An 18674-nucleotide genomic window follows, 5' to 3' on the forward strand; every position below is an offset into this window, starting at 1 on the left:
ACTGTAGCTCCCCAGTGTCGGCAGCACTCATGCAGCCCCAGCATGACACTCTCATCACGCTTGACTGTAGGCAAGACACATTTGTCTTTGTACTCCACACACGCTTGACACCACCTGAACCAAATAAGTTTATCCTGGTCTCATCAGACCGCAGGACATGGTTCCAGTAATCCCTGTCCTTAGTCTGCTTGTCTTCAGCAAACTGTTTGCGGGCTTTCTTGTGCATCCTCTTTAAAAGAGGCTTCCTTCTGGGAAGACAGCCATGTAGACCAATTTGATACAGTGTGCAGCGTATGGTCTGAGCACTGACAGGCTGACCCCCCCCCCCCCCTTCAATCTCTTGCAGCAATGCTGGCAGCACTCATACATCTATTTCCCAAAGACAACCGCTGAATAAGCCGCTGAGCACGTGCACTCAACTCCTTTGGTCGACAATGACAAGGCCTGTTCCGAGTGGAACCTGTCCTGTTAAACCGCTGTATGATCTTGGCCACCGTGCTGCAGCTCAGTTTTGGGGGTCTTGGCAATCTTCTTATAGCCTAAGCCAGTGATGGCAAACCTTGGCACCCCAGATGTTTTGGAACTACAATTCCCATGATGTTAATGCACTCTGCAGTGTACTTCAGCATCATGGAAAATGTACTTCCAAAACATCTGGGGTGCTAAGGTTCGCCATCACTGGCCTAGGCCATCATTATGTAGAGCAACAATTTTTTTTTTTTGATCCTCAGTTCTTTGCCATGAGGTACCATGTTGAACTTCCAGTGACCAGTATGAGAGAGTAAGAGCGATAACACCAAATGCAGCGCACCTGCTCACCATTCACAACTGAGAACTTGTAGCACTAATGAGTCACATGACATCAGGGAGGGAAAATGGCTAATTGGGCCCAATTTGGACACCTTCAGTTGGGGGTGTACTCACTTTGGTTGCTAGGGGTTTACACATTAATGGCTGTGTGTGGAGTTATTTTGAAGGGGACAGGAAATTTACAAAGTTGTACAAGCTGTACATTCACTACTTTACATTGTAGCCAAGTGTCATTTCTACAGTGTTGTCGCATGAAAAGATAAAATAAAATATATACAAAAATGTGAGGGATATATATATATATATATATATATATATATATATGTATATGTGTGTGTGTGTGTCTGTGTGTGTGTGTGTATGTATGTATGTATGTATGTGTGTGTATATCATATATATATATATATATATATATATATATATATATATATATATATATATATATATATAATATGTCTCTTGGCAGATCAAGCAGGGTACCCTTCAGTCAAGTCCTAGGTGGTCTTTTATGTTGCAAAGAACAGAGCTGAAGCGAGCGCTGCTCTCTCCATTACTGTATGCTAGCACAGAGTGCTAGGAGCTGACTCACAGCATGTTCTTTGAGACATCCAATTTAAAAAAAAAAGAAGATTGCAGGGGAGAGTGCCAGAAAGGAGGCGAGTCTCTTAGTCAAAGCTCTTTTGTTTAGAGACTACTTTTTTCTATTTGCCCGGAGCAAGGCTTTAAATGCATACCAACAGCAAATATGTAACGGTAGGTCATTAAGCAAAAATACTGACATTACCCAAGAAACTTCAGGTTTAAATAAGCAGGCGAGAAAATAGATTTATAGTAAGGGTCAAAACTTTTTGATTTTATCCAAACAAGAATGTCAGCATTAATGGGATATTAAACCCTCAGTTTAAGCACTTTCTTGCAGCTGATGTAATCAGATATTGCGGAGTATGCGGTTTTTATATTTTTTTTAATCCTTGTCTATGTTCTTGCTTAAAGTGGTTGTAAAGGCTGAAGGTTTGCTTACCTTCATACATTCTATGCATGAAGGTAAAAAACATTCAGTGTGCACTGCACAGCTCCCCCCTAACACTTATCTAAGCCCGATCTTGATCCAGTGATATGCACAAGACCAGAGTCTCTCTCTCCTGACTGGCCGAGATGCAGGAGCCTATGGCTCCTACTGCTGTCAATCAAAGCCGGTGAGGTGGGAGCGGGGCTGAGCCACGCTCTCTGTGTCTTATAAAAGCAGAGCCAGCTTGGAGGCAAGCATGCATGAGTGCCCCCACACCAAATGGCTTGTTATAGGGGCACTGGGCAAGGGGGAGGGGCCCAGAGCGCTGGCAGGGGGACCCGAGAAGAGGACGAACAGGACCAGCCCTATGCAAAAACACTGCACATAGCAGGTAAGTAGGACATGTTTGTTATTTAAAATTAAGCTTTATCCTTTACAAATTACTTTAAGCTGGAGCCATGACTACTGCCCAAGGTTTTCTGTTTTTAGGGTGGCTTCCTTCTAGGATAGAGTGCAGGAGGCAGCACCTTTGAAAGATGTAAACTACAAGTTGTGGGATAAGAATTTAAACAAATCATTTATTGGCAATTATATTGGATTGTGCTCAATGTTTTAAGCTAAAAAAACAATGAGGGTTTAACACTACTGTAACACCTAGAGTGAATAGGAACCCTGGAAAAAAAGAAAACGGTTTGTGTATTTTACATACTGTACTGTATTAATAGGGGCTCTAGGAGAGCCAAACACCTGATGCTAACAACCCCCCATTCTTACTCCTCTTTGCCTCTGTCATATGTGCCACTCCATCCCTTCAAACAGCAAAACCTTTTACAAAGAGATCTTAGTGATAAAGAGCTATATAAAATTGAAATGTAAACAGTTACTAGAGAAGAGCATTTACCTATAGCAGTCAAACAGGAGAGGGTTTTCATTTTTTTTCATAAAAAAAAAACAAACCTTTAAACTGGTTTTTAGTTAATTTTATTTTTCCATTTTGTTTTGTATGGTTTTTAAACTGAGGTTGTATAGCTGCTCTTTTAGGGTCCTTTAACACAGGCGGTGCGCCCGGCAGACTCAGTTTTTCTCAGCAGAGATCAATCCGATGATCCCCGCTGAGCAGGCGGATGACAGCTCCGTCTCCGCTTATTTTGCAGAGACGGAGCTGTCAGATCCCTGCTCTCCTCTATGGGAGATCGGATGAAGACAGACCGCCTGTCCGTTTTCATCTGATCCCATCCGATCCTATCTTCCAGACGGATGGAAAATAGGGTTTCCATCCGTCCGGATTTCACAGTCCGCCTGAAAAAGTGATAGGTGGACCGGATCGGAAAGCCCGTGTGAAAGGGGCCTTAACCAAATAAAAATGATTTGTATTCAAAATAAACATTTGATACATACACAATTACGTGCTTAAAGAGGTTGTAAACTCGCATTTTTTTATTTATTTTTTTTTTCACCCTGCAAGAGAAAGACATAATGAGCTAGTATGCATCGCATACTAGCTCATTATGCAATACTTACCTTAGAACGAGCCCCCGCCGTGCCGCTCACTCACCTCTATGATGGGCGACATGTCCAGTCGCCCGTCTTCCAGGATCGCTGCATCCGGCCATCTGATTGGCCGGAGCCGCGGTGACGTCACTCCCGCGCAGCGGCGCGCGAGAGCAGAAAGTAACGGCACGGGACTCTGAAGGAACGGCACGAGCGGCCGTTCCTTCAGAGCGCATGCGCCAGTGACGTCACTGGCTGCATGCAAGGTAAATATCTCCTAAACGGTACATGTTTAGGAGATATTTACAGTACCTATAGGTAAGCCTTATCATAAGCTTACCTATAGGTACAAGTTGTAGAGGAGGGTTTACTTCCTCTTTAAGGGCTCTTTCACACGGTCCGCCTCCGTAGGCGGATCCGTGCTGCTCAGCGAGGATCGATCCGCCGATCCCCGTTGAACCGGCGGATGACAGCTCCGTCTCCACTTGCAGTGCGGAGAGGGAGGTGTCACAGCTCCCGCTGCTCTATGGGGGATGGGATGAGAGCAGACCGCTTGTCCGCTCTCATCCGATCCCTGAACGGATGGAAAAATAGGATTTCCATCCGTCCAGATTTCACAGACAGGATCGGATACGGATGGCAGGGGGTGTCAGCGGAGGTGTCTCCGCTGACATCCGCTGCCCCATAGAGCTGCATGGAGGATCCGATCAGATCCGCCTAAAAAACTGACAGGCAGATCTGATCCGACCGCCCGTGTGAAAGAGCCCTAAGGATAAATTCACACACTGTTGATGGCTGCAGTAGAAGGGCAGTGTGGACAGCAATTCTCTTTTTTTTTTTTTATATAAATCAGGAGTGCTTTATTGAACAGTACAATACAACATAATCAGAGTTCATCATTGCCATGTCTAAGTAGCAGTCGGCCGCGATTCTTGAAGTGTACAAAGCACAGTTCACTCACGGCAATGCAATGCGCTGTGTTGATATACATTGCTGTGCGATTTGACACGGTGCAATGTGATAAAATGCAGCATGTCTTCATTTTATCATAGCATGTGGCAGGACAGCCATAGGCTGGGTTGCAATGTGAATGGAACACATAGGAAACAATTGTATCCTTTGTGTCCCTGCTGTGACAGAGGTTTTACCATGCAGTAAAAAGACCGTCACCGCATATAGCATGACTTTACCTCTAGGCTTTTGCTCAAGAGCTATACTCCAGCTGAAGCCATTTCCTTGCAGACCAACTTTGAATGAAGCTGTCTGAAGGGAGCAGAGACACTGTTCTGAACAATTCACCCGTATGCATATTTTAGCTTGAGCTATTGAGCTTTGTAAGCAGATTTTATTCCAAAGGGGCTAAAGAAAACCTGAAAATCATGAAAAGCCAAAAGTTCCACCTGCTGGCTGTACATGAAATACATTAAGAAACACTTCATATTTAAAGTAGTTCTAAAGCCTAAATATGTTTTACCCTAATGCATTCCTTGCATTAAGGTAAAACAAGTGTAGGCTTAAGTATCTCCCCTCACTTTCCCCTTTTACTTAACTGAACTTTGTCGATCCAGCACTGTGCATGTCTGCAGCTTTTCTCTCCCCCCACTTTCTGGTCTCACTGGCTTTGTTGAGGCAGCGAGAGCTATTGGCTCCTGTTGTGGTCAAAGCCAGTGACAAGGGAGGGTCAATACACGCAGACAGCGAGGTTAGGGAGTGAGCCGGCATGAGAGCCCCCATAGGAATTAGCCTTCTTTGGTGGCAATTGCCAGGGAGGAGCCAAGAGCAACCATTTAGGACCTGATAAAAGGAGGTTCGGGGGCACTTTGTGCAATTACATTGCACAGAAAAGGCAAGTATAAACCTGCTTGTTATTTTAAAAGCTAAAAATCATTTGCAATCACTAGTTTACATTAGTTTGAACCAAAAAAAAAAAAAAATTAAATGATAAACCAACAATTAAGCGGATGGTAATAAAATTGTTCTGTACATTATTCCAAAGTAAACTGCATGTGCTCATTATCTTGATGTCAATGCATTTACCTTTTCCTCTTTGATTTCCTTATCTTTCACAGAATCTTTAGTTTTAGCATCTTTTTTGTCCTTTATATCTTTTTCTTCTCTCTTATCTTTCTTTACATCCTTCTTGCTGCTGTCCTTTATTTCTTTCTTATCCTCTACCTCCTTTTTTACACTTGGTTCAGGTTCTGTTCGTTCATCATTTTCTTTTTCCGGTTTAGACCTTTTACTATTTGTTTTTACTGAAACCTCTTCTTCCTGAAAAACATCAACAAATTGTTATGATGTTGGTGGAAACGGAACATATGCAAACAAAGTCTATCCTCCTACACATTTATTAAAAGCCAAGCCCACCTCCATTTCATATATCTATATTTTAATAAAACATGGTCAGAGTCTGAGGGACACAAGGGAATCATTAACTATTGGGATATTCAAAAACTGAATCTGGGAAAATGGTAGCTTGATACCAAGGAGGCACTAACAGAACAATATTCATTGATGGATATAAACACAAAAATAGCGACAATTTTGAAAAAAAAAAAAAAAAAAAAAGCCAAATTTTTTACTTTTTGCTATAAAACATTCCCAATTAAAAAAATTGTAAAAATTACATTTTTTTTATCAGTTTAGGCCAAATTGTATTTTGAAACATATTTTTGGTAAAAAAAAAAAATCCCAAAAAGCGTATTTTAATTGGTTTGCGCAAAAGTTATAGCATTTACAAACTACGGGATAGATTTTTGGAACTTTTTATTCATTTAAATTTTTTCATTAGTAATGGCGGCAATCTGCAATTTTTAGCGGGAATGCGACATTGCAGCGGACAGATCGGACCCCTAACTGACATTTTTTGGGGACCAGTGACAGCAATACAGTAATCAGTGCTAAATATGCACTGTTACTGTATACATTACACTGGCAGGGAAGGGGTTAAATGCATGCCTGTATGCTGCTTGGTGTGTGTGAGTGTGGTGGGGTTCTGTGACCGGCACAGACAGATCGTAGTTTCAGCTTAGCTTTGTTTATATAAGCAGGCGGGTCTTCTCTCGGTTTTCCAGACGATCGCGGGAGAGCAGCAGCAATCGCCACCGCTCCTCACGTGGCCCGCCTCCCACTGTGTCTAAACACAGCGGGAGCACGGCTCTGGTGACGCGCGCGTGCCGCCAAAACCACATGCACTCCAGTCATGTAGTACTACTTGACTGGATGCAGCCGAGCCGCCCTGCCACAGTAATATTACGGCGGGCGGTCGGCAAGTGGCTAGAGACTGAGGATTCTTGTTCCGTTACACCAGAATCTTTTTGCAGAGATCTCGAGTGGAACTGTGGAAATGGAACTGCCTCGCAAGTAGACACCCTCAGGCCCAGTACCAACATGCAAGACCGAAGAGATGACCGTCTGCTGGACAGCAGGTTTTTCCAGAGGAAAAAAACACTCTGGCTGAGGCTAGAGTCAGACCCAGATCGTCCAGGCTTGTGGACGGAACCAGAGCAGACTTCTGAAGATTCAGAACCCAACCGAACTCCCTCAGAGTTCGCAGAGTAATCTCCAAGTTGTCCAACAGAGAAGTCAAAGACTCTGCTCGCAAAAGCAGATCATCCAGGTACCCCAGTACCGCTATCCTCCGCTGACGCAGCAATGCTAGCATCGATGCCAATACTTTTGTGAAGACACGAAGAGTGGAGGCGAGACCAAAGGGTAACGCCACAAACTGAAAATGCTCCTCACCCAAAGCAAAGCAGAGGAAGCGCTGGTGGCCAACACATATTGGGTTGTGTAGGTAGGCACCCTTGATGTCGATGGAGGCGAGGAAATCCCCCTGATGAGGGGACGTCACCACCGTGCGAATAGATTCCATTCGGAACTTCTTTACCCGCACAAGCAGTTTAGTGCCTTGAGGTCCAGAATTGGACGCACCTTGCCTTCCTTCCCGGGAAATGTAAACTGGTTTGAATAAAAACCTTGAAAAATGTTCCGATGTTGGAACTAGGACAATCACCCCTTCAAGTAACAAGTCTTGCACTGCCCCAAAGAGATCCCCTAAGCGATCTGGGGGACAAGTGCAGGTTGGAAGAGAAGAACCTGGTCGGAGGATATGATCGAAACTCGATCTTGTAGCCAGAGCGAATGACTTCATGGACCCACATGTCCTTTATCAGGGAGGTCCACGGACCCAGATACCCGCAAAGACGTCCCCTCAAAAGCAGATAAGGGTGAGGGCACCCCTTCATGCGGAGGAAGCCTTGCCCGCAGGTCTGGCAGAACCTGCTCGTGGCTTGCTGGACCAGGTTCTCTTGGAACCCCCAGGAGGAGGCTCTGAAGGGCTTAGATGCCTTGTCTTGGGACCCTGAGGGATGAATATGCCTCTTGTGAGCCGAAAACAAAGGCCCCCGTTTGACGGGACTCCTTACCCTTGGGAGCCTGAGGAAAAACAGTACTCTTTGCCCCTGTCTGCCTTTGATGTTGTCATCCAAGGAAGCTCCAAACAGGAAATTCCCCACAAATGTAAAATCGGATAAGGCCTTCTTCGAAGCCTGGTCCGCAGATCAGCATTTCTGCCAGATAATGCGCCGCAGGACCACCGCTGAGACAGACAGTCTAGTATTTAAGGGAGCCGCATCCAAAGAGGCGTCACAAACTGTAGCCCTTGCACCAACTGATTCACCAGCTCCGCAAAGGCAGCGGGGAGCGGTTTCCCCTCCAGTTCCCGGCGTAGAAGTTTTGCCCACTCTGTCATAGCTTATGACACAAGGGCCATAATAAATACCGGCCTAAGTGCCGAACCAGCCACAGTGAACATATGGCGGGTCAAGGCCTCCAACCTCCTATCAGCTGGATCTGAGAAGACCGGGGACTCTTCAACCGGGATTATGGTGGCTTTATTCAATATGGAAACCGGAGAGTCCACTACAGGAGGAACTGTCTACAGGAGGAACTGTCCATTTTTTAAGGAGGGAATCCTCATAGGGGTACCAAATTACAAAACGCTTAGGGATTGCAAAGATGCGTTTTGGGGCACCCCCACTTTTTTGTGACAAAATTGGCAAAGATGGTGGGAAAGGGGGAACACCTTCGCCACTTTGGAGGACCTGTAGGTGCCAAGGGTGACCCACGCCTCCGATGCGGAGTTAGTCGCATCCTCCATCTTTTAATGTTTCCTGCACTGATACAATCAGTGTATCCACTAGCGCACAGAGTACTACCGCTGCAACAGCACAGAGGAAGAGAGAGCCCCACAGACTCACTACCACCGGTCAGGTACTCACAGGAATCACGAAGAGGAATATCCAGGGATCAGCACCAGAGGCCGAGGAGGGGCTCCCACCGCCCATCCGGCTCCAAAAACATTTCAATGGGAAACAAGAAAATGGCCACCAAGTCTACACAAACATGGCCACCGATCTGTAGCATAAAAGGCTACGAGAAAAAAGGCAGCAACACGCGGCTCCCAGGGGGCCCCAGGTGGGACCCCAGAAGCTCGAAAACTATCCCAACAGAAAGAGGGGCCTCGGCAGGCACCCCCAAAAGGCCCATCGTTCAGTCACTGGTGGCTTGCTCCCCCCCCACCGCCATTTCAACACCCCAGGCCAACCTAAAGAGGCATTTCCACCCCAGGAAGGGGGGGGGGCAGATGGGGGGCAAGGGCCTGCAGAAGACCTTCGGGAAAGGGGAGGGGACTCTGACTGGGAGGGAGGGGAGCCCGGGGTGGGGTGGGGGGGTGGGAGGACAGCTACTTACCACACCAGAAACAGGGTGGGCACCGCTCCAGACAGACCACCACTCCATTGTAATGTGGGTGCTGTCGGCCAGGAGGAAAAGCGGCGACTCAGGCCTAAACCAGTTTGTTTGTACCCTCGCGAGACATTGAACTCGCAGGCCTGCCCCCATCCCAAGTGGGTATATGTCACGGCTGACCTGGCGTGGAGCTGCGGTCTGCACGTGCTCGCTGGCCAGACTGGGGGGACCCTCTGGATCTAGAATATTCAAGTCCAGCACTTGATTGTAGATCTCACAGGAACAAAATAAAAAAAAAAAAAAAAAGGAGGAAAAAGATTTAAAAGAATAAAATGGTCAGGACCAGAGATCCCAGCAAGGAACTAGGCCCTTACTCCTGACTAGGCAGAAAAAAGTGAGTTCCTATAGCAGAGAGTGGGAGTATACCCCCCTGGGACTGCCCCGTAGGCGTAGTCAAGTTTTTTCCTGACTGGATGTGATACTCCTGTAGGAGGCAGCATAACCTGCATAGTCAAGATGAGAAGCTGTATCCGTCAATGAACGAAAGAAATGATGCCCCGATTTTGAGGTGAAATGCCAAGACTACCATAGGAAGGAAGAAAGGCAACACCATGTTGTCTGTGTGCCACACCAGAAAAGGTTCCACACAGACTGCAATGCTACCAGCTCAGACACTCACCTCACAGAAATAATGGCTGCAAGAAACTCCAGCTTAAAAATAATAGTTAAGAAAAAAAGAGCTCTAATTGGTTCAAAAAGTATTTTTTGAAGTGCCAAGAGAACCAAATTCAAATCCAGAGTTACAGGGTAGTTGGGGAATCCATATGGGAGACAGTGTACAAAGGTCATAAAGGTAATAAATGGGAAACCAATGGTCTCCCATTTAAAAAAAAAAAAAAAAAAAAAAAAAAAAAAAAAAAAGTAGCCAGACCAGAGATCTGGCCCCCAGTGATGTGGGTGGTGAAATGCTGGTCAAAACTAAAAAAATCATCAAATCAAAGGTGGGGAAATTTCCTGGAATGAAAGCCTTAATGCAAGGCTAAGTATGCCTTCAATATATGGTGATAGACTTTCAAAAAGTAGAGTTTCTGGCTTTTAACATCATAACAAATTTAGAAATGCCCCTGTCCCTCAAACCTGGGCTTCAACAGCCATGCTATTTAATAGGGATGCACCGAATATTCGGCCGAATAAATCAAAAGGCCGAATAATTTTGAGCCGAACAATGTCTCACCTTCCTCATTGTGGCTCGCGGTCCTCTATTATGATCTATGTAAAAAATGTCCTCTGCAGTAAGTAACCCTCTGATAATTAAATAGGGTAACTACGCCAACCCTGGTGCAGCAGAAACCAAGGGCGTAGTATCATAGAGGGCCATGTGCCACGTCCTAAATGTTAATCAATACAAGAAAAAAAAGAGGGAAAAAAAATCATGGTCATTCCCCATCCGGGGGGTACGGATCTTCGGTCTTGAGGAACACTTGGAGGAGGCGCTGCACGCTGCCCTCTACTGGAGGAACTGCTTACTATTTACTCCTGTGCCCTTTGTCTGGCTATCTATGCAACAGGCATTATCTTATTGCGATTTTTCTACTTTGACCACTTGATACTCTCTTAATCGGCCATAAGCAGTGCGTGCTCCTCCAGTTGCCTCAGCAGGTCACCCCTCGTGATTACTAAATATTTTTTATGGTGTGCTATCCCTCTGGTGCCCTTGGTTTGGCCCCAGCAACATCTTCTTATGGAATCTGTATTCCAAACAGCTCCGGAAGAAGTCTGAACACCAGGCGAAACATGTAGAGCAATTGGATATATCAGTATATTTCCCTGTGGAAGGTGTATCTGTACTTTGCAGAGCGCTCTGCGTTGCCTGCACCTTTGGTGCTGGTTGTCTGCAGCGTATAGCGTTCTCAGTTTTTGGTTATTGATACCTCATGTTAATTTTGTACTTTATGTTGTATTGTATGTCCGTAGTGGCGAGGTTTCTATATACCGGACCACTTGCATTTCTTGATCAATTGTCTCCGCCCCTTTTTGGTCGGTCGACGCACATTTTTGTGGTTTTACACTCATCAACAATAAAGTATTGTTTTTTAGTACGGTGCCTTTAAAGTCCATTTTTTTCCCTCTTTTTTTTCTTGTATTGATGAACCCTCTGATAATGTATGCAATGATCCTCTGTAGCTTCCGCCCTGACCGCTCACCTTCCTCATTGCGGCTCGCGGCTCCCTTCTCGCACGCCGCCGGTGTCCTGTCCGGCAGCGAGTAGGGGGTGTGACGTCACGCGCGTGTCCCGCCCCCTGCTCCTGACTGGCGGCTCCTTCACACTAGGTCCACGCCCCGCCCCCCTGTTCGCAGCTTTTGGCTCTGGCTGCAGTTGAGGTATGTGATGTGGAGCTGAGCACATTTGGGGGAGAAGAATACGGTAGCTGGCAGCTGCACAAGCATTAGTGTGCAGACTGCCATATGTTGTTGCCACTTGCCATGCTAATTATATTAGAGTGCCCTATAAAGTGCCCCTTGACATAAAATGTGGCCATCAGCGTGCTCCTTATTTTATGCTAAGGGACATGCTGATGAGCATATTTTATGTTAAGGGGCACTCTACTCTGATGGGCATATTTCATTTTAAGGGGCACGCTAATGGGCATATTTTATGTTAAGAGCAATGCTGATTTAAATGTTTTGTTTTGCCCATCAGAGTGCCCCCTAACATAAAATGTGCCCATCAGCGTGCCCCCTAACAAAATGTGCCCATCCGCTTGCCCCCTGACATAAAATGTGCCCATCAGAGTGCCCCCTAACATAAAATGTGCCCATCAGCGTGCCCATTATTTTATGCTAAGGAACATGCTGATGAGCATATTTTATGTTAAGGGGCACTCTGATGAGCATATTTTATGTTAAGGGGCACGCTAATGGGCATATTTTATGTTAAAAAATTTGAAACGGTATTCGGCCTTCGGCCAAGCATTTCATTATTATTCGGCTTCGGCCAAGAATTTCATTTCGGTGCATCCCTACTATTTAAGCATGCAAATGATACAGGATGGTAAATCTTTGAGAGTAAGCCTAACCAGAGACCACCAAGTCTGGTCAGGTCAGAGTCCACATTTGTCTGAACCAATCCAGAGCTGAAGATTGCCAAAATACTCACCATCTTCTTACTGCAAAGCGGTCGGCCAAGATATGAGCAACCAGAGCACCCACTGCTTCTGCAACAGGATCCCTGCATCTGGAGACAAATTTGTCTCCTGGGCTAAGGAAATGCTGGTTGAGGAAGCTTGCTTGTCAATAATCCATGCCTAGAATGTAAACAGGGGACAAGACTAGAATGTGAAGTTGTCCTCATCAGAGACATACTGTGGGAACTTTGGGTCTGAGATGGTCACTGCGACCAGTGGCTTGTTTTATGGCCCCGGGGTAGATCAGAGATGGACTCTGCAGTGGATGTTGCAAAAGTGTGCTTGCATCCTCTGGAGTCAGTATCCAGAATGATTTCAATTTTGCCACAAAATCTTAGGTGACTAAAGTTGAGGCCCATAAGGGGACTCACCTGAAAGAGCTTAGGAAGACAGATGAGGTAGAACCAATAAAGACACTGGGTTCCATATTAGAGTCGTCAGCACCCTCATAGGTTACAGCGTAAACATCCCTGGAATTAAGAATGATCGGGGGTCACCCTTGGCAGTAGGACTGTCCTCTGTTTAGATACAGACATAAGGGTACCATGTTGTAATAACGCAACTAGGCTCAAGGTAGAAGACAACTCCTCAAAACCCAGGCATCTGGTGGCTGATGAGGGTCAGATGGCCAGAGGGGATCAGGTCACTGTAAGCATTCAGGCAGCAGGGACCAGAGATTGGAGCCAAAACAGCAGCAAGAAAATGCTTCCTCTATGCAGATGTCACAGAGCATATTGACACTGTCCAAGCCTCCCATAGGTGGTGGTATAACCAAACATCTGAATCCCTGTGTCCCTTACTGTATGAGAAAGAAATATACTTTACTGGCACATTTTGCCTGTGCAGTGAAGGCTTAAAACTGAGAATTGATATTACTTTAATACCAGGACTTCTGGGCAGTGAGTTGTGTTTGGAAACACTATTCCCTAGGATATGGCCTTTATATTATGCATATTAGTTTCAAACAATCGCCTGAAATTGTCATTTCGGGAACATAGAAATGACAATTTATATAGAAACCCATATTTATGAGCTACATTTTTTTTTGAGTTTAATTGGTCAATTGAAACTGTACACAGTTATTAGCTCTAACCTTTTCTTCTTCATACTCTTCCTCCTCCTCCTCTTCAGATTTTTCAGATGTAGGTGGAGAAGATTCGCTTTTTATTTCCTCTTCAACTTTTACTGGTTTCACAACTTTACTCTTCTTACCTCTAGCTTTCCTCCGCTTGGAGCTCCCCTGTGTATACAAAAGGAAAATGTCACGTATTTAAGTCATATATAATACATTTTCTCATTCATTCAAGATTCACATTTAGTAGATTATAATTCCTCTTTGACAGTCCACAATTCTACCATGTACAATTGATAGAAAGAATTTAACATTAAGTAAAACCTGGGGAAAAGTTGAATTCACACCAACCCTACTCATAGCGAATTTATAGCTTTATTTTTAATGAACTACTATTTGAACTGGAACTGAATTCTGGAAAGTGTGCTAAAAAAGGCAGTCAGAGAGGGCAAAACAACATTCATCAACATTGCCTGTGATCTTTTCCCATTACTGACTTACAATGCTTTGTTCTGCATTGTCCAATGTGTGGAGACTGCCATCTAATGGCGCTTTTCCACTGCATGGAACCGAACGGTACGGTACGGCTCTGAAAAAAACAGTACCTACTCGATTGTGGTTCCAACAGGTACCAAACTGGTACCATATCCCACAATTCTTTGCATGCAGTCACTACTAGCCACTGATTGGTCAGAGAATCCCACCCACCCCGTTGTTATCCCACCCACTTAACTTTAGTACTACTTTAGTGGAAAAGCAAACCTATACCGTACCTTACCGAACCGTTCCAACACCGTACCATGCGGTACCAGCAGTGGAAAAGAAAACTGGGCCAAGCAGGGCCGAGTAGAGCCGAGCCGGTACTTGCAGTGGAAAAGTGCCATTAGAAGAGATAGGGCTTTGCTTTCTCAGAACCCCCAGTACCGAAGACATCAATCAGAACAGGAGGAATTAAAAACAGGAGTCCACTGAGGGACATAGGAAGTCTATATTTTCAGGTTTAGCCAATGCTTACTGGAGGATATTGGTCACTAGCAAATGAAAAATCTGTAGGGTCAGAACAAAATCTCCTGTACCCAGTATGCCTCGGTTTAAAGCAAGCAGCACCAAAAACATGATCAGAAACACAGTAGGGTGGGATCTATTTCCCTCAAATGAATGCCATTTCTGTCTCATTCATTGAGGGACACAAGAAGTCCTATAAGGAGGACACAAACAACCTGATGCCCAAGATAAAGAAAAAATGGTTACCAGTCAGAAATGAATGTCAACACGAAAGGGGGCATTGAAGCATGGGCACGCGTGAAGCCGGACAACCTGAACCCACCAAAGGGTGTAATTGGGAGAGAATCCACAAACATGCTTAACAAAAGAAAAAAAGACTAGTGGAAACAGGTACCAGGCAAGGGACCTGGGACAGTCCTTGGGAGATGCCAGTCTAGAAGGAAGGTTCCAAATCCCTACTCACCTGGCCCCACAAAAGTCTCCAAAACACAGTCATTCTCAGAACAGAAAATGCTTCACCAAAACAGGATGCACAAGGGAAAGACGCCTATTTAACTAGAACCACAACATGCAAGGAGTTTGAAAAGGACTCAAGAGTCCAGCAAAAAATCCATAATTCAATTCCATGATGTTAACGAGTGAGAGGTTGATGCATGGAAAACCTGCTCAACAAGAGTAGGCAGAAAAATACTCTATTCTCATATTCACACTCAATGTAGATGCCGGGGAATCCCTCTAGCTGAGCTATTGTATTCTGACAGTGGGGAGACCTCTCTGCCACCAGATTACACTGATCAGTAATGCTGGCTATCGCCCTCTTAGGAAATGGTCCATCTTGGCGATGCAGCAAACCTTTATAAGGAATTTTTTAACCAATTCTCTATCAGTTAACAGATTATACACGACTGACAGCTGCTGTGCATGTTTCCCTATAGGTTTGTGGGAGCCGGGTTGTTCATTTCCTCCACTGAGGTCTCAGATTACAGTCTGCTCCGTGCTTTGTGCTCTGCATGTGACATCAGATCCCCATTCCCTGCCTGCTAGAGCTCATTGATGCTGTGTAAAATGTGTGCTTTAGGAGGCTGTAGAGAAGAGATGGCTGCAGATAAACCGGTACAGCCTCTTGTAAGTAATAGCAAGGGGGACTTAACTCAAAAACAGTCTCAAACTGTGAAATACTATGGGTCTGAGTAACTGGTGGCCCGGCCTATTCTAAGGCCTTAGGAAGATCAGAGATTGACTTAAGGGAATGTGCAGGTGTGTGAGACAGGTCAGTATCTGTGAGGAATTGGGTGAAATTGGGCACAAAGTCGATGGAGTAAAGGGAAGCGATGAGGTGGAATAACCATAGGGTCACTTGATTGTAGACTGCAGAGGTTGGTGTCCTCAAGGGGAACAGCGTAAACTTCCCTGATCAGCTAGAGGAGTTTCTAGATACAAATATGTTGCAACAGTGGCTGTGATGCAGCTGGGTTTTACATTAAATTTAAGGATTTAGGTATTCAAAAACCCAGGCAGCTGGTGACTGATAAGTGTCAAAAGCCCAGAAATGCTGTAGGCGGGCAGTAAGAATGAATCAAATAAATGAGTTCCACATGGCTCTTTTGCAAAACAGGAACAGCAGCGGGATGATGCATCCCTAAGCTGAATGGCAGGAAAAAGGGGACTTAGTGTTCCAAACTCAACTGTGGTAAAACCAGTGGTAGCATAAAAATCGAAAGGCCCAAACTAAGCAAATAATGAGGTACACTCCTGATGCTCAGCCCAAACAATAGGCTCAACAGTAGAGGTGTGCATCTGCACGATTCAATTACCCTGTCAACGATTTGATTCTGCGATGCATCACAATTACTGCCCATGGTTTTCATCCAAAACCCAGCGGTGTAGCCCATCAGTGCCGCCTCATCGTGCCCATCAATGCATCTTCATGGACTGATGGATTTGAATTGCCTGGCAGCCGCTGTCAAGAAAGTCCACCTCTTAGACCGGCTCCTATAAAACACGTCACACTGATTTAATTCCCCGACATTGGATCAGCAGACTATCATAGGAGCCGGGACCCTGCTACTGTGGCCGCCAGGCAATTCGGATCCAAAGGTCAGTGTCACAGTGGGAGATCCCCGCTGTGTGTGATCACATGTACAGATTTAGGCATGGAGAGGAGGAGGGAGGGAGAGGAGGACTCTGACTGGGGCCGATGAGGTCATTGATGCAATCGCAAAATAATTTAAAGCTGCATTGGGATGCATCGATTAGATGATTATTTTCAACACCCCTACTCAACAGAGTGAATATTTAGAGACAGTGCAAGTGCTGAGGTAATACCAAGGCATGGACCTGAAAAGCACTACACGGTTAACTTTTACCATTATTGGATGCTAGAAAGTGCAACAAGTGCAGCAAATACCCAAAAGTAATTTCCAACTTCCAGTACAGTGAACTCCAAAACCACCTGAAGACCTCTTCCCCCAAATTGGGTATCCAAAGATGCATGAATATCTACTGGGTAGAACATTTGTAACGTGTAAAGAGAAGAGGAGGAAGCAGCCTCACAAACTTAGCTAGTGAGAGGAAGGGGTGGCCTTTGAGCAGGGACTGGCTGAGGTTGTCTGTGGCCAAAAGAAGATCAAAATGTGATGCCATTGTTGTGTGACCATCAATCTGTTGTATTCACAGTACTAGGAGCAAGAACAGCCTTCCTGACCACCACTTCTGAGCAGTTTAAGAGGCGTTGGTTGCTGTGCTTAGATCATTTAACAGCAGTTTGACCCCGAATAGCACAGGAAGCACTGACATTTCTGGTGAAATGGGCATTGATCAGGAAAAGAAGACCCTTGTCCTTGAAACCATAGGACTAAAAAAAAAAGAGCTGACTAATCCACCTAGAAATAGAGGATCGAGAAGCAGAATGACCCTTATCAGCACCTTCAGGCAGAAAAAACAGGGAATCAGACTGCTGATATGAAGCTTTAGACTTCAAGATCAAACAGCTCAAGCCACATCAATAGAGTGAAGCACCTTTTCTTTGGATGCTTGGAATTGGGACAAAAGGATGGCAACACAATGGCAGAATGAAGAAACCACCTTAAGTAGGAGGGAGGACCAAGGTCTCAAAACCATTTTATCCTGGTAAAGAACCAGAAAAAGCTCCTTACAGAAAAGCACAACCAACTCAGAGGACACTGTGGGTAACAGCAACCCAAAAAAAAAAACCAAACATATTTGGGGCGTGTCCAAAATGGTCACTGGAGTAGCAGCACTGAGAGCTCTGTACCTGCCACCGGGTTTTTTACCCCTTTCCCTGCAGTTTACCAACTCCTTCCTCCTGCCATTACCAGGAATACTTCTTGTGACTGGTATGACCAGAGGTAGGCACTCCTCGCTGCCTCGAAAAACCGCCAACTCCTCTTCTGCTGTAAGCGGAGCGGGAGCACCTCCTGCTGAGGCCTCTAACATGGCGACAGACGGAAGACTGGGTGTCAGCACTGCTGGAACAGATGAACTTTGCAGCCCTTATTCAGCATATCACTACCTGCCAGACTACCCTTATGGGTAAGATAGTCTCCCTGCAGCTCGATATTGGCCTGATTAGAAAGGACATGGACAAATTTCGTACCCGTCTGTCTGAGGGCCGCGTGGGAGAGTCGGAGGATGTTCTGAGCTTGACATAATGAAAGGAGCGTCCTCCATGATCATACAGCCACCCTTCATACCCTTAAAACAAAGGTGAAGGCTCTGGAATCGCGGGCTGAGGATGCGGAGAACGGGAACAGGAGAAAAAACTGAATTTTTGTAAAATCTTACCGTATAATTCCTTTCTCCAGTCCTCCGACAGTCGCCGCCCACTCATACAGTCTTCACCAATGGGGTATTGACTTCCTCTCCTTAGGAGTAGCTAGGCAAAAGACTTGTTAAACAAAAGCATTTACATAGACACACCTGTGGGGGCTGTCCTACTGGTCCAATACCCCCCTGCAATAGTCATCCCAACTCAGTTTGGTAGCAAGCAGTTAAGTGTACAAGAACCCCAAAAGAGGGGTGGGGGCGGCGACTGTCGGGGGACTCAAAGGAATTTTACAAAAATTCAGTTTTCTCTTACGTCCTCCGACAGTCGCCGCCTACTCATACAGTCTTCACCAATGGGGATGTCCCAAAGCAGTGTAGACATGAGGGGTGGGAAACGCAACCGTCAGAAAAGGCAACGCAGTACCCACATCCGAGAAAGGAACCTTACGTAAACAGAGAGGGAACCTTCTGGGCAACAAAAAAAAACTCAACAGGAGCAACAACCCAGGAAAGCAAATTACCAAGGGAGTAAACAACCCCAACAGCCAGAGACCCACACAAAACC

The 18674-nt window shown here is 45.5% G+C and overlaps 1 protein-coding gene across 2 annotated transcripts in view; it reads right to left on the bottom strand.

The window, feature by feature from the left end:
- The window catches only part of CHD1 (chromodomain helicase DNA binding protein 1), a 219189-nt gene that overhangs the window by 39982 nt on the left and 160533 nt on the right, over positions 1-18674 (bottom strand). For both annotated transcript variants that reach the window (XM_082243068.1, XM_082243067.1), the window contains 2 exons: positions 13340-13486; positions 5348-5581 (listed from right to left, as the gene is read on the bottom strand). In XM_082243068.1, coding sequence (XP_082099194.1) covers positions 5348-5581; positions 13340-13486 — 381 coding nt within the window. The remainder of the gene's footprint in view (positions 1-5347; positions 5582-13339; positions 13487-18674) is intronic.

Source organism: Pelophylax lessonae, assembly GCF_965119305.1.
Source record: "Pelophylax lessonae genome assembly, chromosome: 1".
Lineage (NCBI taxonomy): Eukaryota > Metazoa > Chordata > Amphibia > Anura > Ranidae > Pelophylax > Pelophylax lessonae.